General features: G+C 44.1%; 1 protein-coding gene across 1 annotated transcript; it reads left to right on the top strand.

Annotated features, from left to right (window-relative positions):
• Positions 1-405: 405 nt before the first annotated feature.
• MATN1 (matrilin 1) lies at positions 406-21,537 on the top strand. The gene is made up of 8 exons (XM_074926209.1): positions 406-493; positions 3,675-4,021; positions 11,733-11,955; positions 14,467-14,592; positions 14,882-15,295; positions 17,177-17,329; positions 19,897-19,977; positions 21,488-21,537. The coding sequence occupies exons 1-8, from the start codon at positions 406-408 to the stop codon at positions 21,535-21,537; spliced, it is 1,482 nt and encodes a 493-aa protein (XP_074782310.1).
• The last annotated feature ends 298 nt before the right edge of the window (positions 21,538-21,835 follow it).

Below are 21,835 nucleotides of genomic sequence, written 5' to 3'. Positions count from 1 at the left end.
TGCTTACCGTGGCAAAGGCCAGGATTTGCAGACGGGAGCTGGTGATTGACAGGTTAACCCCAGTTCCCCAGGGCTGGTTTCACTGGTCCCACTGTTACAGACCCAGATTCCCCACATACCATGCCCTTGCGGGTCTCTTTATAGCTTCCCATCCCTTCGCTGAGCAATGAAGCCATTGTGGAGGCGATGGGGGCCGGCAGGGCTGGACATCCTCCTCCCTCCCCACCTTCATGCAATATTTTCTCCTAGTCCTTCTTGCTTGTCCCTCTCCCCTCGGTGCCCCCCCCGGCGCTTCACACGTGTCAGGGGCTGGCCCCATGCCTCCCCGAGAAAGGGCAGGTTAATACCTCTGGGCCAAGGCTCTTGCTTGCCACTCTGCATCCAGCCTCCGGCTCCTCCGCAGCCATGGACAGGATTTTCTCTGCCTTGCTGCTCTCTTTGCTGCTTCTTCTCCAGAGCTATGGAGTTTGCGGGGCACCTCCGCAGCCGAGAGGTAAGTGGGGAGCTCAGTGGTGGGATGCATGGTGTCTGTTGGTCCTCTACCTCCTTGCCACCAGCCTGCTTTGTGACTGGGAAGGCGATGAAGGGAGAAGAAATGCCCAACATCAATCAGGGAAGCAAAGGAGCTTTCTCAAATAGTTTCCCAAGGCAGCAAAACCTGGAGATGTGTTTGCTGGTGCCTGTTACATCGCTTTAGAGGAACAGTGGGAGTCTGTACAGGGGTACAGCAAAGGTGGCATCAGGTCAGCCCTGGCGCCCAGCATAGCAGCAGCCTTGGGGCTCCCTGCTTTTGGCTGGAGGAGGCCCAGGCAGGAGAAGCGCTCTTCTCTGCCTCCCAAAACTGCTTCTCCTCTTCACAGCTCTGCAGAGGGCTGGTTTTGCTGGGAGTGCAAGAAGGAGTTGGCCAGACACTCCAAGTTCTGGTTAACCTCACGGAGCAGGAAGGTCTGGGTCAGGTTGCTGAGGATGGGCCTTTCCTAGGTTTTACTTCATCCGTTCCTTGAGCAAAATCCTGCTCTGTTTGTCTTTCCAAGTGGGCTGTAGAGCAGCCAGATGGGAGATGAGCTGCCTGCTCTTTAGGTTGCACAGTCTCTAACTCCTAGTCTGCAATTAGTGTCAGCAAGTACTGAACACAAAGGGAGGGGCTGAAGGCTCTGGTAGTGAGGAACATCTCTCCTCTGCCAGGGCGGGATGCTGCCAGGGGCTCCGGCCAACCTGGGGAACTCACCGCAGGAGAGGTGGCCAAGGCAAAAATTACTGTTGGGTTTTAAAAACGTTTGAATGATCTTATGACGATGCATAATGCATATACCTGGGCAGATTGACAACTGTAAAATAGGCATGACAGTAACTGCAGTGTTAGCTGCTGCTTATGGAGGGGAGTTTTCGGATATACTGACCTGGTTCTCCTTAGCAATTTGGAAAAGGAGAATTATCTTTGCTGCAGAACCACTAAGCACTGCCCAAGTCAGGAAACTAAACAGACCAGTCATTCAGCTCAGCCCTACTGTGAGCAATTGCTATTTCTAAAATAAACACCTTTTAATTCTGAGTTACTAGGCAGGTTTCCTGTTTATTTTTAATGAATATGGCAAAGATGCCCAAAGAGATATTTTCTGCTAAATCAGTGCATGAGGTTCAGCTATTCCCGAATAACTTCAAATGTGGACATTTTTAAAAATAGAGGAGGATTTTATTTTTGGTTTAATTCAACTTTAAAATAAACTATGCTGAGTCAAGATGTCAATCAGATCAAGCGTGCCTGACTGTCACCTCCTGGAGGTAACCAAGGCCTGTCCTTCAGACCCTGATGTGTGCACAGTGGCTGTGACCAGACAGGCTGAAATCCCAAAGCTGCCATCTGATATCTTCTTTTCTCTCTTCATTACCTTGAAATATACTTCACTCTCATAGAAAGAGGTTAAAAATGTTATTTACAGCAAAATCACAGAGCTTCCATGCAAAAAAAAAAAAGAAAATATACTTCAAAACTTCTATTGCATCCAACTGTTCCTAAAAAAAAACCAACCCCAAAAACTTTTCTTCCTTTGTTTGTCACTAAAACCAGAGGTGATTCATTAGCTACAGTGACAAAGAGGAACTTGCACTTTATTTCTGGAGGAACTGATTGTGAGACTTTGAGTCTTTCTCTGTACCTTAATTTCTCACCTGTAAAATGGGCATAACCAACCCCTGGTAAAGGGATTTGCAGTACTGCAGATGGACTGCCAACAGAGTTTTTCCTTCCTCTGCAATGAATTATGGTGGCAAAGTGAAGTCACCTGTGTGGGAAAAGGTTATATCGCATTTCAGTGGAAACTAGAGCATCTGACAAAGTAACCACTGCCTGCTTCCCTTCCACACACAGCATCTTTTGGAGAGACCTTTCTGGGAGCCAAAAACAGATTCGTTATTAGTGTCTCTCAGGAAACTAACCTGATTATATTCTTTATGGATATATCACAGGGTATTTATTTTCATCTGTCTGAAAGACTGAAAGCTCCATTAGATTTCACACTGAGGACTAGCTATAATATTTATGTCATAATTTGGAACAGATTTGTTGGCACAAAAGCTCACATTTAAAAATCTGTCCTCAGAAATCTCCCTTATGATATAACCTATATGGTCCCTCTCTGCGAAAATCAAATATTAAGAGCACTTGATGCCCCTGCAGAGACAGGCTAAACGATAGAAAAAAGTTAAAAGAACAGAATGCTATAGATCTGGTGGGGAAAATGGGACAATTCATTTAGAAAATCATAAAAAAATATCAGTCTTTTTTATGTTTTGCCAGAGTTGAAAATGAAGATGGAAAACAGCATGAAAATGAGAACTTAAAAAAAATAAAAACCAAACAACAACCCCCTGAGCTCTTTGCATTGCCAGTGCTTCCTGTTTATGCCATTTACTTTCTACAGTGGATATTCATGTCTTACTATGGGGTTGTAGAGATTAACTATCAATTACGTCGTTCTACATCTCTCTATTGTATTCTCCCTCACCAGCTCACAGAAATAAAACAACGCTGGTCTTTGCTGCGTTACAGTATTTCATTATTAGTGCCACTAGCTGAAAAAACATGAGACTGGTTCGTGTTATGTTGGATAGTTAATCTGGGCATCTTGATTCACAACCAAATCTGAACTGCTGAGTTTCATGCCCACTTCTGGTCATGCATGATGAAGATATAATCTCATTAATTAATATTTATGTGAATTGCTTATCCATGTCCAAAATGTAATAACTCCTTCTGAGACTTTGTTTGGTGCAGAGTTGCATGCTCAGGCTTCAGTTCACAGCTTTGTTCCTCCCTCTGCACTGCCGTAAGTGAATTAAGTTTCATGTAGACATTAGCAACAGCCTGGGGTGACAAGTGGGTAACCTGCTCCCACAAGTGCAGGGCTGGTATCTCATCAGCTCACTCCCTCAGGAGTACATGTTGTCAACCAGTAACTGTGCTTTTCTTACAGATGCTTTCCTATGAAAGGAAAAAGAACATTTAGAAATATTAGGTTAAAGTGGTCTCACTGGGCCTCTCGGAGACAGGCAGAGAAAGGATTGAAGCCTGCCGGTCCTCTACCCTCAGCTGCTGCTCTAACAAGCCCATTCTTTCCCTCCTAGGATACTTTTCTTTTTCTTTTATTTTTCTCCTCCTTCCTTATCCTTTCCAGGCACCCTGTGTAGAACCAAACCCACTGACTTGGTGTTCGTCATCGACAGCTCTCGAAGCGTGCGCCCACACGAGTTTGAGAAAGTCAAAGTGTTCATGTCCCGGGTGATTGAAGGTCTGGACGTGGGCCCCAACTCCACCCGGGTGGGTGTGATCAATTATGCCAGTGCCGTCAAGAATGAGTTTTCCCTCAAGACCTACCAAACCAAAGCCAGGCTTCTGCAAGCGGTCCGAAGGATAGAGCCGCTCTCCACTGGGACTATGACTGGCCTGGCTATCCAGTTTGCCATTAGCCGGGCTTTTAGTGACTCAGAAGGGGCCAGGGTGAGGTCTCCCAATGTTAATAAGGTAAGCAAATTAGTCATTTCTAGAAAGCTCTTTCTTTCTTGTGACTCATCATGGAGTGTTTGGAAAAATTGGAAAAGGAGGAAAGGTGATTGTCCCTGTGCTTTGATTGTGTGGGGACAAGTGGGGGTTAATCGTCAAAGGTTTCCAGCTCCTGACTCATCTTGAAAACAAAGCTCAACTTTCTTTTGGGCAGAGCTGGCCAGAAGCTGTCAGGCTAAATTTAATCCAGTTTCACTAGCTCTCCTCTCTGCCTGGAGCGTCTGTCCTTTGGGACATGGCTCCCTGCTTCCAGTGTGCCTGCAACAACAGACTGCCCTGAGATGATGGCCTCAGCCAGGTTTGCTAGGCATGAACAAACTAGGATTAACAATGGTCATCTTCCCAAAAATATTGTAATAAAGATGCTTCAGAATCCACCATAGTAAAAAACGAGAAAACCTTCTGAAAGTTTCCTTTGAAGTGGCCCCTTTCAGCTGCAGATGTAAAGCAAAGTGCTGTTTCAATGCCCTCCACTGCTCTTCCAGTCTTCCAGAGGCTGGCTGATAGCTATGTTTTCCATTCTGGGTATTCTCTTCAGGTGCACAAACTTTAATGAGCATTTAAGGCTGTGGTATAAGGTCAGCTTAACTCTACATGTGGTTGCAATGGGCATTGCCGCTCCTGACCCATATTCCTTGTCCAGGAAGATCAGTCTTAAAAAAAATATTCCCCAGATACCTCGTTCACGCCTTTGGATTTGACCATGAATGAAATCAAACCTCAACCCAGTGACTGTCATCAGCAAAGCTCTCTTCTGAGCACGTGGAGAATGTATATTCTTGACAACACGTGCTTTAACTAAACATCGTGAACACACTTCCTAGGCCTTTGTGTTCCATGCCAGCTCCACTGGCTCTGTGCTATGAGGCTGGACCAGAAAAATAAGCAAAGGAGTGAGCAAGCAGCTCGAGCTTTCCACCAGCTGGATAGAAGTCCAACTGTTGGAGTGAGGAAGCCTGGGATTTTTCTCCTGACTACAACATTTTTGGAACGCCAGTCACTTTCCATTTCTCTCGCTGCTAGGAATGCTCTAGAGAAGGCTGAGCACAACACAGAAAAGATGCCCAGAGTTGGCAAGTCAAAAATAATCCTGAAAAGTGAAACATTGGCACTGGTAAATATCAGCCAACTCCAAAAATCATCAACCTGAAGGCTCTGCTGGTCTGGAATTCACAAGATACCCCTAAAAGTGAGGCAGTCACCTACAAGGATGATCTTGTGTGCCCCCTCACCATGTTGAACTAATTTTGAAACAAATTTGCAAGCAGCTTGCAAATATGAATGAATCCATCCTCATACAGTCTTTTATTGCAGGGTTCAGAGTCGGGAAAACTCTCTCAATTTTAGCCTAAATCTGGTTTGATGCAATAGGAAGAAAACCAGGAGTAATAACAGGAGAAAAACGCACTCTAAGAAACTTTCACGAAGACTCATTGGCAATCAGTTCCAGAAAGAGAAGCTCATCTGATGAGCCGTCATGATTACATCTTTACTCAAGCTTACGAGTCGCCTGGTGCAAGATCTAACAGCCCAGCTCTTGCAGGGAAACTCTGAGACCTAATTGCAATGGTTTTTATTCAAAAGAAGGAACACTGGTTTTGTTTGTCAAATTCTTTGAGGTTCACTCAAAGAAATCATTGCAGAATTGAAAGGCGTTATTAATACTGTGTTGTTATCGTTATTTTTTAGTAAAGAGCTTTAAAATCCTTTAGGTGCAAGACTAATTGTTCTCATTCATTTGGCTGAACTAATTCAAAGAGATCAAGCGTGGATTCAGGCTTTAGCTCAAATCTGCTATTTTCTAGAGGTTCAAGCAACTGTCTGTTGCTGCCACGGTGCCTTTTGCTTTCCCCCACTTCCCCAGCAGCAGTAAATCTGCTGCAGGGTCGCAGGAGAGGCAGCAGCGATCCATGCTCTCCACTCCCACTGGTCTCAAAAGACTTTGGGAAAGATTCATTTCTCAGAGAGCTCAGGCTGCCCGGTTTCTCCATGGATGACTTCACTGAAGAGCTGTTTCGGATACCGCATGGGAAAGAGCTGTTTCCTCCAGTGAAACGGCTCCAGAGGAGCTGGTGGGCAGGTGACAGGCCTCCAGCAGAGCCCTCCTGCCATCTCAGCCTGGCCAAATGGTGGAAAAATGCGAGGAGAGTGGGAGCTGCAGGTCTCCCCTAAGCAGGATCATCCATAGGCGCACACAGGCCTTTTGGTGCAGGAGAGTGCTTGGTTTTGTTAGGTGTTGTTTAGCACAAAAGCAGACAGCTGAGCTGAAACAAAAAACCAAAAAAATCTGGATGATAATATCTATTTCTGCTTTTTCAGAAATTTTTACTGTGATTGGAGTGCAAAAATTGTTTAATGAGAAAGAAAACACAAAAAAATCCCCACAGTTTGAATGCCAGAGCACAGAAACATTTCAATTCTTGAGTATCGATAGGGAAAAAAGACATTGACTTCTCACTACTTCTAATATGCCCTTGTGAAAAAGCTTATTTCTCATCTCACGTCATTAATTGTTGTTCCAATGTCCAGAAGTGCCAGAATCTCCAGGCAGGAGGGAGGCTCAGATGTGCTTGTCCTGCCTCCTACAGTACCAGCAGTAGCTGCCCACTATGTAACAGTAAATGTGGCGGCAGTCAAGAAGAGGGTGGATGCTGGCCCTTTCCTTGAGGTGGTCAGCTCGCACTGGGGGAATGATCAAAGCATTCATTTCCATGTCTCGTGTCATCAGACAGATCAGCAGAAATTACAGGCAGTTGCTAATTTGCCCTTTGGTGGACTTTGGGACCTAAGAACTCAAGGTTGTCACTGGAGTGAAGCTCTTCCTCAGGCTCCATCCCTCTACCCTCATCAGCCCAGAAGATTTACTTGTAGTCAGGGCCATCAAGGTGGCTGAAGCCGTTCTCCTCTTTCCAACACTTGTCCTGTGAGCAAAGGAGGGTGGCAGAGGAACAGCAAAGGGAGTTAAGGCTGTGCCATGTATCTGCTATCTTCCACATGAGGAGCTGCTGGAAGAGCAATTCCAACAGCCTCCATGGCACCAGTGATCCCACACGGAGCACAACCCTGACACAGCTCCAGCAGCACCCACAGAGCCCTCAGATCTCAGAGCTGGGCAGACATCTTCACCCGAAGGCAGGGGAAATCGAGAAACAGGAAACCTATGGCCAGTCATTGCACCTAGAATGGCACCTGGGTTAGGAATGAGGGATCCTGAGGGAGGGGTCAGATTTCCTGTCTTGTTGCATGAAGGCAGCTCCCGTTGCTTTCATTGGTTTTCTTATTATTTACCTTTCAAATGGAACAAATAATGGCATCTTTTTAGATCCACTTTCCTCTAAGACCACTACCCAATTCATTCACAAACCTTAGACATCTCACCATACTTCTTTATCTTCTCATGATTTTATCTAATTTCTCAATGTCTATTTAAAGACAAGGCGATCATGTTTAAGTCAAGACTGGGACACAGTCCTGATTTATACAGTATTATTGTAATACTTTCAGTATTAGTCTCTATTTTTTCCTTAATAAAGCCTGACACGCAGCATTGACCATTACTGTAGACTGAAGAGACATTTTCACTGAGCTGTCTATCCAAATGCCTGGATCCTTATCTAACTAATCTCTTCCACACCATTTAAGTAACCTGTTTCCTTGCGTACTCTTTTCCTGCTCTTGTCTCTTCTGCAGCTGGGCTGCCAGACAACTCTCTCAACATGATCTTGCGATCATTGTGGTTTTCTGTCATCTCAATACACATAAGAGCTGCTATGTCCTGCTAACGCACCAAACAAGCCTTTAGCTTAAATATCTGAACGCTTGAAAAAAAAAAATCAAATTTATTTAGTGGCTTTGATGCAGTAGCATGGCTAAAGCATCAATGTTTCTGTGGACGGTGGTACAAAGAACTCTGAAGTTGCTTTGTCTCGCTGCAGCTTTATTTCCTGGACATCTAAAAAAGGTGGAATAACAGTAATGGTCTTTTTCATTATTTATCTTAGGCATTAAAAAAAGAAGGGGGAAAAAATCACTACCGGCTTTTCCCTCTTTCCTTCCACTTTGGATCTGGTCAAAGAGGTAGAATCACAGAAGGGTGGGGGGTGGAAGGGACCTCTGCAGGTCATATGGACCCACATCCCCTGCTCAAGCAGGGCCACCTGGACCTGACTGCCCAGGACCGTGTCCAGATGGCTTTTGAATACCTCCAAGCTGGGAGTCTAAAACCATTTGCATTCCTTGGTTCCCTGGTTATTTTTTGCTTTTTCCCATGATGACTTGAAGTCCAGCAAACTTTTCCCTTCTGTGACCCCCACGCTCTTCAGGATGGTCCCATCACCTACCTGGAAGGATAAATAGGTCACGCAGTAATTTATGGAGATGAAGCTTCCAGAAGCATTGGACACGGTCCTTGCTCCTTCACACAACAGATGTCCAGAAGACCTTGTGAAACTGTGCTGTGATTGTCAGCCATGTGGGATACTGGTCAAAGCATCACAAGATCATTAGATTTTGCTGTGGTCTGTGCAGCAAATGTCACCCCAGAACAGGGAAAAACACTATTTGTTTCTGTAGAGGCTCAGAATAAAGTCTGTTTATACCTTTATCAAAAACTACAGGGGTGCCCAATTACTTTTATCTTTCTTTAGGAGGAACAACAAATAGATTTTCAAATTGCTGAGAAAATCAAGGGCTTATTCAACTTTCTGCCCAATTCCCCTTTCAGTGCTGCTACAACATTCATGTTATACACTGCATAATGAGACATAGCTACCTCATTAGCTGCTGGATTGCCTACACATGGCAGCCCTGAAATATGAATACCTAGGGATGCCTGTGAATACTCTGGTGTCTTAGTTAACCAAAAATAAATTGTGTCACGAGAACATGGGGGATTTCTATATCCAGAAAGTTAGGAATTCACGGGAAAATGAAAGGTAGTGGTTAAGATGAGTAGAAGTTTTGACCTTGAAAAGCAAAAATTTCTGAGTTTCCTTAGGGCAAAACTGGAGATCCTGTACAGCTATTTGAGACAGCAAAAGCATTCACCCTTTCTTAATTCTTCTCACATGGCCACCTGCTGAGTCGGGCACAAGCCCTCAGCTGCGGAGCAGTGTCAGCCTCTCCAGGCTGTGGCAGCTGCTTCTTTCTTCCAACCTGTCTCTTGCTCTTTACCAAACAAGGCACATACAAGGTCTGTAAGCTTTCTAAATGAGGCAAGGTCACAATACAGAGCATTACAGAGATCCTGTGACTGCAAATAATTTGGAGGTAGGTTTAGAAAAAAAAAACCCACCTTTTTTTCCATGCTGAAACTCACTGCCTCAGGCTGGCAGGGAGGGAAAATGTCTAGATGGAGAATCCTAGGAAAAAAAATCAGGATTTCCTGATTATCAAGATCACTATGTATGATAACAAGATCACTTTATATTTATTCTATTTCTTACAGTCTTTCTTTAAGTACCTGGTCCTGGTCACAGTCACAGACAGGCTCCCTGGTTCGTTGGTGCTTGGTCTGACTCACTGTTATGTTCATTTCAGCCATGGCTTCACTGATTAGTTCTGGATGCCTGATCCGGACTCTTTGTACCTCTAAGTTTTGTTCTCTCCAACAGCAGGTCAGAAGCAACATGAATTTTGAGTGCTCTATAGTAGATTTTCACATAGATCCATTGTGAAGATCTTGCCCATCAGATCCGAATGTGGATGCTGCTACCAGGTACCTCCTGGGTCATATCTGGGGCTCAGGCCTATGTAAAGGTGTCACCCTGGACATGAAGGACAAAAGGATCGGGTTAAACTAGGAAAGCCACTTTATTTAGACAGAGAAATGCCAGGAGGACGTGTAACATCTCCATCCTGTGAGCAAGATACGCAGCTACTGACAGAAACCTGTTCGTAGGGTGGTGTGGCTTGCAGAAGCGACGTGATAATGCATCTTGTTTCCTGACAGGGTGGCTTTTGATAAGCTCTAATTGACAGCCCCCACCTCAGAGCTGCTGCTGCACGCAGAAAGCAGAGCTGAGCGGCTGAGTCGCGGGCTCTCTCTCCTGGCAGAAAGCACGACTGCACGGCTGGCTCTGCTCCCGGGCCTGGCTGCTGGGGCACAGACAGCCCCCGTGCTCCTTTTGGATGACCTTTGATTGGCATGTTCATTCCCCTTTACCACACACACTGACATCTGCCACAGGTGACACTTCTCCTTGTTTTGGCCACAAGCAGAAGACAAATATTTGAATTTTTATTCCCCCCACCACCACCACCTTGGAAGCAGCTAGTTACATCATTGGGATGTTACGAGGAGTTTTTCATTTTGTAGCCCGTAGGAAGTGCTGATAAACACCTGAACTTACAGACCTGCACTAGACTGAAAAGCTCTACGTTTTTCCTGGTTCACCTGTATTTTGCACAGAAGGAAAGCTCTCAACAGGGCAGCAGATTACTTTGGTATCGCAATATCACTCTGGGGCGGATGTGCAGCATTCAGCCACCCCTCAGCTGAAGGGTGGGCAGAGGGGGAAGGAAACGCTTCATCTGCATGGCCAGCACCCCTTTGATGTGTGGGGCAGGGAACCCCCCTCCTGACCTTATCTGAGGTGACATTTTTCTACCCGAGAAAAAAAAAGCCATTGCACTGACCTAACTGAGCAGCTGGTGGGTCTGATTTTATCTTCAGAAAGATGGAGAGTATATATGGCATCGAGGAGAATAGCAAATACTGCCTTCATGACCAGATGATAACTCGTTCAAACTCACTGTTCCTGCCAGATTTTTTTTCTGCCTTTTTCATTTGATGTTTCTTTACTTTCTGTATTACTGAGGGTATTTGCCTGCAATGTGAAGGTTTTTTCTGCTTAGCAGCTCACCCCTTCCTGGTGATTATATTTCTCCATACTGCATTACATCCCAATCAGTTGCTCTGGAGCTGACAGTAGTGCCACAATAAAACAGTTGTAAGGGAAAGTGGCAGGAGCAGATGAATTAGCAAAGAACAAAAATTAAGATTTTGTGACAATGCCACTCATCAGAAGAAAAATAGAGGAAAATGGACAAACTAGCAACAGGAGCAGGGCTCTTGGAGGCTTTCCACTGGTTCAGGGCTCCATCCAAGCCAAGGTGAAGTCCAGTTCCTGATTATTTTGTCTCTGCTATTTATTGTGGGACAGGGAATCAGAAATCATGGCAAGCACTGACACAGTGTGGCCTTGGGCAGATCTCTTCCCCTCTTTGCTTCAGCTTCTCCATCTATAAAATGGGGAAGAGTCTTCATCTCATGATGCTTCCATGACATCACCTGAGATTCTTTAGAGTCCCATACTGAGTTAAAGTTGTCCTTAGTGGCAGCTGGGGGTTCATGAATATAGTTTGGCTTGAGCATTAGTTGGCGTATGAGGGACATAACCTTTACTTTGGTTTCCTTAGGGCGAGATGCATCAGTTGTCCCTTAACTAAATCAGTCAGGTCCCGGGCAGTTCGACCTTTTCCAGCTCAGAAGGAAACAAACTGCACATGAAAGAATGACTTGTGTGATCTCAGGAAGAACGGGAAGAGGGGAAGGCATTTCCTTTTTCTTTAATTTTAGTAATGTGAAACCTTCTTTACTAACCCAGCCTGTTCCACAAGCAACAGAGATATTAACAGAGCATACACCTTGCCTCTGCCCTCCTCTGCGTAGGTGGCGATCGTTGTGACCGACGGACGGCCCCAGGATGGAGTGCAGGATGTGTCAGCAAGGGCCAGGGCAGCTGGCATCGAGATCTTTGCCATCGGGGTTGGACGGGTGGACATGCACACGCTGCGGCAAATTGCTAGCGAGCCCCTGGATGATCATGTGGACTATGTGGAGAGCTACAGTGTTATAGAGAAGCTGACCCACAAGTTTCAAGAAGCTTTCTGTGGTAAGTCCTTGCCGCAACCCCTGGGGTCCTAGCCAAGAGCTGCAAGTGGCTGCCAGCAGGCTTTTTACGTGGAGGTTTTATGTGTGATCACCCTTCATCCATCTGCTTCCTTGTTCCAAGGACTTGGGTCTGCAGGAGCACGGAGTGGGATGGAAAACAGATGGTCTTTGAAGTTTCCTTTCAGAATTTCAGGTTTTGCTTAGGAAATTTCAGATTTTAGTTAGTCTCCAGACTTCCTCGGCACAGAAGAGTTTGTAAACATAACCCACATACTCCTCGAGGCATTGAAAAAGAACCTGGATAAACCTGATCTTTATATAGCTAAAACCATTGTCCTTATGTTTAAGCATACCTGGGCAGATCTGAGAATCTGGTTTGTAATTTTCCCCACCAGTATTGTCTTCTGAATTCCCAGTCAAGCAAGGGACGTTTTCATTTCCCTGATAGAGGCTAAAACCGCCCTTGCCTGGCTATGCTGTTGTTTTTGCAAGCTTTGTGAGGCAGGAAACTCTCCTGGTTGGTGCAGTATCTAATGCCTTCCTGCGCAGCATATAAAAAGAGCCTGACTATCCTACAAACACGCAGTCACTCCTACATGAACTGGTGAATGGAGTGAGAAAGCTTTATTACTTGCAAACGTACCCACAAGACTGTAGGAGATGGTCTATAAATATCCGTTTTATGTGTCAGGAAGAGAGGCCTGGGGGTTTGGCACACCCATCCTGCCAAGCAAAGACGTGTGGCAACACTTTTTAAAAGGTGTGATACACCACGGTGCCTGTGGCAAGGCATTGCAAACACATACACACAGACAGACCTGTAAAACTCTCTGATACCAATTTCTTCGAGGTGTAAAATTTCATGATTCAACCTCCAAGCTGAAAATGATGGGGGTGAGCAGTCAAGGGAAATTTCTTCCTCTGTAGGAAGGAGGAAAATTTTGAATATACAGTGAGTCATGTATTATAATCAGCACCAGAAACTGATGAAAGAGGGGAACAAATATACTAAAGGGGTGATATAGACAAAATATGAGAAAGTGGAATCCAGGCCATGAATATTTGTGAGAGTTTGTGTTGGCTGCCCTAGAGTCAGGAGTCAGCCAGAGAGGGAGAGGCCAGGCAATGTGTTCTGAAGTTTTGGCATTTGGTGTCATTCAAAAGATAAAGAGAAAAAAATCCTTTCTGTGCCTTGCTTTTCAAATTCATAACGTGCAGATGACAAAGTTCTCCCCATGGTAAAAAACCCTCAGAGATGCCTGGAAGGGAAGTGCTGTGCTAAGGGTTATTATAGCTAACAGAGAATAGCACCATATTAACTGCCAAGCGGGCTGTTATCGTGCTATGCAAGCAGCTGCACAAAACTGTCCTTGGAGATGTACCCAAACACCACCTGCTATTGCAGAGCACAGTTTGTGGGTACTGACAGCAGGAAGAACTGTGCAGCACTGTCCAAGCTGTTTCCCATAATGCTCAACAAACACATGGGGAAAAAAGGGAGACCCTCCCTCGGTGATTCAGTCACTAGTTAGACTAATAAAATCTCCATAGGTTTCAGAGAACTCAACCTGAGATCCCAACGTTACCGCCGTCTGCATGGTTACTAATTCTCCTAGTGATATGAGCTACATATACGCTGGAAAGGTCTACCAGTGTTGGCACAATATGCCGACACCTGAACTGGGAAGGCCAGAAGTACAAAATACAGGCAGAGCAGAACACAAATGGCTTGAAATAATTAATAGAAGCCCTTAACTTTGAAAGACTTTGTGCCACATTCGATCATTTTGATAAAACTCAACACTCAGTTTTCTGCACAGATTTCTTGCGTATTTGTAAACAAATTTGCTTCAACCAGATCTGTTTACTTTCAAGTTTGTTTTCCATCATCATTGCTGTAGCTGTGACAGGACTGTCAGTCACTGAATGCTGCTGGCTCAGACTGCTGCAATTCAGCTTCTGTTTGCTCAGCATCTCAGGAGTCAGATCCAGGTTAAGATCAGCAGGCAGAAATGTTTGTAAAGAGGGAATCTGAAAGCTGCACAGACGAGGGTAGCTCTGAAGTGAATTCCAAGTATGTTTGCAGATGAATCCCATCCAGGAAAGACAACTGTACATGGGGCTGAACTCACTATTCATAATTGTACTACATAGATGGGAAAAATGGGTATTGGCCAGCCCAGATGGTAGGTTGAAAACCAAAGCTCATCCAGTAGCTTTCAAGAGTGAAGTATATTGTGATATGCTCAACAGACAGCTGGTTCTTGCCCTCAGTATGGAGACTAGTCCTGGCTGTGCCTTGAAGTCAGGCGACCTGGGAAGATTTCTCCTTGCCTCTTGTATCCCAGTCACTATCCAAGAGTAATGACTTCTGCTTTGTCTTGCTGCAGAGTGGATTTAGTTATCACTGAGCGTAAGGGACAAATACAATGCTTTGTGCATGGGCTGCGTAGGGTCTGGGTTGAGAAGCCTTGGCATGGCCTTTGGTTTTAATCTGCACCTTTGCTTACAGTGGTGTCAGACCTGTGTGCCACTGGAGACCATGACTGTGAGCAGATCTGTGTCAGCACCCCAGGAACGTACAAATGTGCTTGTAAAGAGGGTTTCACGCTGAACAGTGATGGGAAGACCTGTAGCGGTATGTAATGATTTTCAGTTGCACTGAGCTGAGCTGTGATCTGCAGTGCTATGGTGGGGATAGGATTGAGACGGAGTAGATGTGTCCTGTTCAAAAAAGGCAGAAAAGGAAACCATGTACTTATAACCAAGAATCATTTTGAAAACATTAGTGTGAACTGTTGTTGAGTTTTGATTCATTAAACCTATTTCATTAGCAACAAAACGACACTAGGTTTATATTTTTCTACATAATTAATCGGGGTCTTAGTGGCTGTCTTTTTTCCCCCTCTTCTCATATCTTGCTTCAGCTTGCAGTGGAGGGTCAGGATCTGCTCTGGATCTTGTTTTCCTGATCGATGGCTCCAAGAGTGTGCGGCCTGAGAACTTTGAGCTGGTGAAGAAATTCATCAACCAAATTGTGGACTCCCTGGAGGTGTCAGACAAACAGGCCCAAGTTGGCCTTGTTCAGTACTCCAGTTCTGTCAGACAGGAGTTTCCACTGGGGCAGTTCAAGAACAAGAAGGACATCAAAGCAGCAGTCAAGAAAATGGCCTACATGGAGAAAGGAACAATGACAGGCCAGGCTCTGAAATACCTCATTGACAGTTCCTTTTCCATCATCAATGGAGCTAGGCCTGGGGTCCCCAAGGTGGGCATAGTCTTCACTGATGGGCGGTCACAAGATTACATCACTGATGCTGCTAAGAAAGCCAAAGACTTAGGTAGGTCTCCTGAATTCTCACTGAATTGTTTCTCCCTTGGACCAGGTGCTACATCTAGTATCAACCTAGGTGTGACTCTTTCCCTGGAGATGTCTCTTACTTAGGATAGAAGCAGGTTACCATAGAGTGACTGACTATCCTTGCACGCTTATAAAGAACTTAGAGCAACCCCGGCTGGGGTTCAGATCAATCTTGGTTTGCTAGCAGCTGGTTTTTGTTCCCACAGCTCCTCTGTGTCTTTAGTCTAAGCCCGCTGGAGGTCTCTCTGCTGGGCAGGATGGAGTTTCACACACTTGGTATGGGATGCACACTGATCTAGCATGCTTCACACAAATGTGAAGGAAACCGCAGGGAGAAGTTGAGGATTTGTCTGATGTTGGTAATGAAAGTCAGGTCGGCATCAGTGGCACTCATGATGAGGCAAAGACAACCATCAGAGAGCCCCTTGGAGAATAACAGGAGTTGTAGGGCCAAGTGCAGCTTGGCTGTATCAGCCTTAATGCCTGGAAAAGAAAAAGAAGAAATTAAACAATAAACAAAGAAGAAACACAGATTAAGGGAGTAACCATAGACACCCTGTTGAAACAGTCAGACACACTAATAAGAAACTTTCTTCAGCTTCTGCTGTATTATTAAAAGTGCACAGCGGGTACATATTGATATATTTATGTGTCTAAACACTGTGAAGTATAAATATCTTGAGATCTGCCCCTTTGCTGACCTGCTGAACAAGTTCCCAGTCTCCTGACACCTCTGTGTTAAATGGATGCAGCCCATGTGAATAAACTCATGAATTGCTAAATCCTTTATTTCCTTTTAGCTTCGGTCTCGACCACTAGATGGGACTAAGGGCTAACACATAATAATAATAAAGGTCAGGTACAAGCTCATGAAAAGCTGATGTTTACAAAGCAAGCTGACATGTTATGTGGATGTTCAGCTCTTATAAAACAAAAGATCCTTATAAACTGTATCTATAGAATTTATTCCTCTGAGACAATGAAACTTTATGCCTTGTTTCTTCCTCCTCTCTTGTCCCTACACAGAAATCTCCAGCATCTCTTCATAAGTTATTTCAGTGAGATAAATAACAAAATGGTTATAACTAGACTCCAAACATGTTCCTTGAGTTGAACTTTAAAAAAAAAACCCAATACTGGATACATCCAGAGGGAGAAAGACAGGCGAAAAGAGAGGAGGGAAAACATTATCAGTGTTTCGACATGGACAAGTAGAGATCAGTATTTCAGAAGGGTTCAAGTCAATGGGAAAACTGCAGTCCAGTTCAGTAGTAACAGGTTTAAGCCAGCGGTGGCCAATCACTCTCTTCACAGCGAAGCACAGTACCTGGACATGTTCTTAACTCACAGTATGGGTTGCTCTTGGCAGACTATATGAGCTGCAATTTTTGAAAGAGATTTAGCTACAGTTTTGCTGAACCACAGGTCCCCATGGCATGGGGATTTTGCCACTACATAGACTGATTAATGGGGGCTGCAGGATATTTTGAAAACTTCCCGTTTTCTTTTAGCTGTATTATTGCTTCTATACTAGTTGGATCATGATCCTGTCAGGGTGTTATGACCATCTGTCCTGTCTTGTATCTCCAAAACATTGTTCTTGTGGTGATAGGGGTCATTGTCTGGATAATTCTATTAAGAGTTTGCTTGCAAAAATATTTTGGAACCCTGGATGACCTGGCTGAAAAAAGTCTATAGTAGTAGAGGGTAAGTGTGTTCCTTTCCCAGTTAACATCCGCAGAGCTGTGTGGAGACCAGGGGTCCAGAAGGTGAGCAAGGATGTACAAACTGACAGGGGGTTGGTACCATAGCAGCATGATGCTCCATGGCTCTCCGACTGACAGGCTCCCATTGCTCGCAGGCTTTAGGATGTTTGCTGTGGGAGTTGGCAACGCAGTTGAGGATGAGCTGAGGGAAATTGCCTCAGAACCAGTAGCCGAGCACTACTTCTACACAGCCGACTTCAGAACCATCAGCAAGATTGGGAAGAAACTACAAATGAAAATCTGCATTGGTGAGAGTGGGGGATTGGGGAGAGGGGGGATTTAGTCATAGCATTTTGAAGGCTAGAAGCAGAAGGATAAAAATGCCCCTTCAGATGGCTGTTAGAAAAAAAATCTCTGTTCTCAGTGCATTGAGTTGGCAGGGTATGTGGAAAGATCATGAGATATCAACATTTTGGGTGGTTACCTGAATGACAGCCACCCCTACACCTCAGCCATCTCCCCCTCTCACAAACTGCCTTCTCCTTCCTTTTTTCTCCACCTTTCTCCCTTTGTCAACTTTGCTCTTCATAAATTATGAATTCAGCCTGTACCAGGTCCTGAGAATAGCCAAAAGTGACATAAAGAAAGAAGAGATGATCTTAAAAGAGAAGCTAAGGATTGATTTATCTGGCTTAATTTGATCATCACAAAACTGGACATCTGAGTTGAATCTTGTTAACAACTGGCTGCTTCTACAGTCAAACAGACACCACAGGGGTGACACATTTCAAGTTGAAATAAGCATCTAGTATCTTCTACATGACTTGTAGGTGTCTACATCTGGGCAGAGCGAATACTAAGTTGCTCAGGTTTGGACAGCCTAGTGAAGCAAAGGCCGAGAGAGGACTGAGTGGAAGACAGGCATGACAAGAGGAGTCAAAGAATAACATAAAATTTAAGGAATGTTGACCTGTAAATAACTTGAGTCTAAAAACGATTTTTAAAAAGAACTACCACAGTTATTTTAGATTCTTGTTTTGAAGGAATCATATGCCTCCTATGAAATATTTGCCCTTTGCAATGTATCTGCTTGATCAGGCAGATTATCGTGAATCCCAAACACTCAGGTTTCATTTAAGACATTGAATACCTCGCAGCACTTCTGAGCGCTATACTGCCAAGCTCATCAGGAACCTGGCACTCTCCTGTGGAGTCCAGGTGCTCAGGCTCCTTTATCCTGCTGGGCAAATATTTCCTTTCAGTTCCCAGCGAGATACATTGCACACAGATCTGATGGGGCTCATTTAGCTCCCAAGAGACCTCTGCCAAGCTCAGCTCTACTTCCCACAAGTGTGTAGACCTGCCCTTGAGTGTCCCATGGCCCCAGATGATTCAGAGCTCTCCACTGCTCTCACGGCATGCAGAGATGCCCTACAGCATCAACTGGATGAAATAATATACATTACCAAATGTTTGCTTTTCTTTGAAATTTTTAACATTGTTATTTGTGCCATAATCAAAAGATATCCATATAAAAATTAGTGGTTTAGCAGTAGGTGACTCATCTGCTTTTCTCCTTGAGTATATATTAAAGGGAAAAAGTACTTGGGAATTTAGGGACCTTGCCTCAGGAAAACCTGATTTGGTTGCTTGCGTGTTTACAGATGTCCTGGGTCATGTTGGGCAAGTGCCCTGTTCTCCAGAATCCTAAAGATGGGACCTTCTTTTCCTCCTGGGAAGTCTGAGAGGGACAACACCCTCCATAGTCCCATGTCTGCAGAGCCTGGTAGCCAGGCTTGCAAGACAAAGAGTCTCTTTGCCATGCTACCTTAAAAAGTAGGAGTCAGCCCAAGAACAAGATGATGGGAGCTATATGAAAATCCCCAATGTATTTAAATATCTTTTGAGAAAGCAAATACATTCAGGCTTCAGCATTCAAAAAAAAGTAAAAATAAATTTCAGAAAAAGTATTTGTTCGCAAAAAAAAGTCAATTTTGGTAAAGATATTAACATTTTAGGGTTTTTTTTTTAAAAAAAAAAAAAAAAAAAGAAAGGAAAGGAAATATTTCCATTTGTTTGATTTCCAGTGCCAGCTTGTATTTATCAACAGATGGCTAGAAATCTTCTCTTAATATCCAGCTTTAGCTTACTCATGGCTGGTTTAATCCTGTTGTGGTTTTGAGCAAGTGATGTCCTTTCCCTTAAAAAGTCCTTCTCCTATTTACTCCTTCCATTTGCTAGACAGTTGAGCTGGTTTAGCGTGGTCTTGTAAATATCTCCTTTCTTTTCCCAGTCATCTCAATACCCTTTTCTGATCCTATTCCAGTTTAAGTTAATTTTTCTTTAAGAAAATATGTACATTATTGACATAGATTTTCAAAATTATTAATGCACATCGCTTCTCCTGCTCAAGTAATGGCGTACTGAAGCAAATTTCTAACAAGTCTTGACTCTCAGACGGTAAAGAATGACTCAAAGTTTTATTTCACAGAATAAGAGCAAGAACCACCATGGTGATGGTATAGGGAAGACAGAGGTTGTTTTGAGCACTGTATTTAGTTGGATTCAAATTTTTGGGGCAAACTTTAAGCATCAGTAGTAGAGCTCAGTGGGTCAGGAAACTGGAAATCCAGGAAAGACTCTGCACAGAGCCTGACCTGTATAACAAGATAATGTGAGATTTTCTAGTTGACAGAGGTTAAATCCAGAAGTGATCAGTCAGACAATTAGAAGCAATGATATTTTAATTTCCTTCCTGTTTCTGATTAAAAAAAAAAAAAAATAATAATTTGCTTTATTTCACTTGTCTCAGTGGTTTTGATTTAATCTTTGTTTTGTGTCACTTTACTCATCTTCTTGATATTCTGATCTGCAGAGGAAGATCCATGTGAATGTAAATCTATTGTGAAGTTCCAGACAAAAGTAGAAGACCTCATAAATTCGTTGCAGCGGAAATATATCCTTCGGAAGCTGTCTTTGTTCAGAACTCAGTGGGTTGGGTTGTGCTTTCTGGAGGGACCAGTGGGGAAAGTCTACTTGTGGGTGAAGGAGGTTGGGTAGGTGTTCAGGAAGCTGAGAAACAAGACATTTGGGTTATGAATGTGTGTAACAAGAATAGTCCCTCCACCAAAGAGAATAGCTACTGGTCTGACACAGAACAAATGCACCAAAACCAATAGAGCCAAAGTAGAGTATCTCAAAGCATTGCAAGACAGCAGTGAGCTTTAGGCACCAAGACCCAGGCCAGTTTTTAGAAAGATGATTAAATGATGCCAGTGTGACATGTGTGGAAGCATGGGATGATGATTCTACCTCTGCAAGCTTGTGAAGCCAGGCCAGAATGCAAGGGCTGAGGGCAGCAGTGACTAACACTGAACTGTGAGCAGACAAAACCACCGGTGTACACATGCAGCTGATTCACTCAGTCAATAAAGCTCCACGGATGGGATTCTTAGATGGTAAATGTCTACAATGCAAACATCTGAGATGGCTGCCCAAATTCCTCCACAGCACTGGAGGGAAAGAGAGCCTTCTACAGCAAACCACCCTGACTAGATAGTTGGTGGTCTGGATGAACTCAGGTGGATAGGTCCAATAGTCATGGGTAGGTTCAAATTCTCCCAGCTGGCTAAAACTCAGTTCTGGGAGACTAACTTCCACATATCTGCTTGCTGCAGAGCTCTCCAGTGAGGTGAGCTGGGTCCCATCAGAACTGTTTGTGGGACTGCGTTCTGCCATGCTGGGTCCTGCCGTATAGACCATGAATAAGCAGTTGAAAGACAAACAAGGAACAAAAAGCTGTGAATAAGATTCAAACTTCTTATGAGGAGAGGAATTAATGAAACCTTGGGGTAGCTCACACAGGGCGAGGGAGATTTTTCATTACCGAGAATATAATTTTAAAAGCACCGTTCTAATTTATTCACACATTTTTGTGCTGTGTTATGTCAGTTGAACAGTATCTCTTCTACTCTTTAACTCAAACTGAGTGAAATCCACGACTTATGTTATGCAAAAGGTCAGAGTAAATCAGTAGTTCTCACTCAGCGTGTTGCCGCTCCCAGGCACATCATGAAAAGCAATTAATGAAAAGAGCAGAAAATTGCAACACTCTAAGAAAAGCACTCTGCTCCACTCTCCACACAACCCATACTGCTCAAGGTCAGGGGTTCTCTGTCAACCACTCAAAACACACTCCAATCATTCTCACATTTTTTACTCTTCCTTTCATAGTAAATGTATAGATGCATGTGAGAATGTGTGCATGCATGAACAATTTCTACCTTCAATAAAAGTTCATCAAGCTGAACAGTTCTGGAAATGCCAGAGTGGATGATGACAGCATTCCTCTGCTGCCTGCTCCCAGCAAGGTAACTCCATCCGTTATCTGTTCTGCGAGTCAGGGGAGGACTTGAGCAATGAATCACTGGTGTGCACTGTCATTTTTCCCCTTAACTCTTGCTCACTGGAAGCTGTGGCAAAAAGGATCGAAGCCCTGGAGAACAAGATCATCTAAGATCCCCAAACAGTATTCTTTCCCTTCTTCCTAATGTAACAAAACTAGAACTCCTTCACCTGCAACGGAGGGCAGCTCAGCCACAGTGCTATGGCCAACTCGTATTTTTTTAAAGAGTCTAGTCTACCTGCATTTCTTTTAAAGGGAAGAAGTATAACAGTAAAGCAGACATTGTATAACGGGCAGAGCACTGTGCGTGACTGAGAGCTAGACCATGCTAATGTTTGTTGCATTATATAGAGTGCATATATTAAAAAAAAAAAAAAAGGGAAATATTTGTTTTTGATTTAAAGCTTAA

Source organism: Athene noctua, chromosome 24 (genome assembly GCF_965140245.1).
Source record: "Athene noctua chromosome 24, bAthNoc1.hap1.1, whole genome shotgun sequence".
Lineage (NCBI taxonomy): Eukaryota > Metazoa > Chordata > Aves > Strigiformes > Strigidae > Athene > Athene noctua.
The sequence above is the reverse complement of the archived record's forward strand: the minus strand, read 5'-3'. Positions and strand labels throughout refer to the sequence as shown.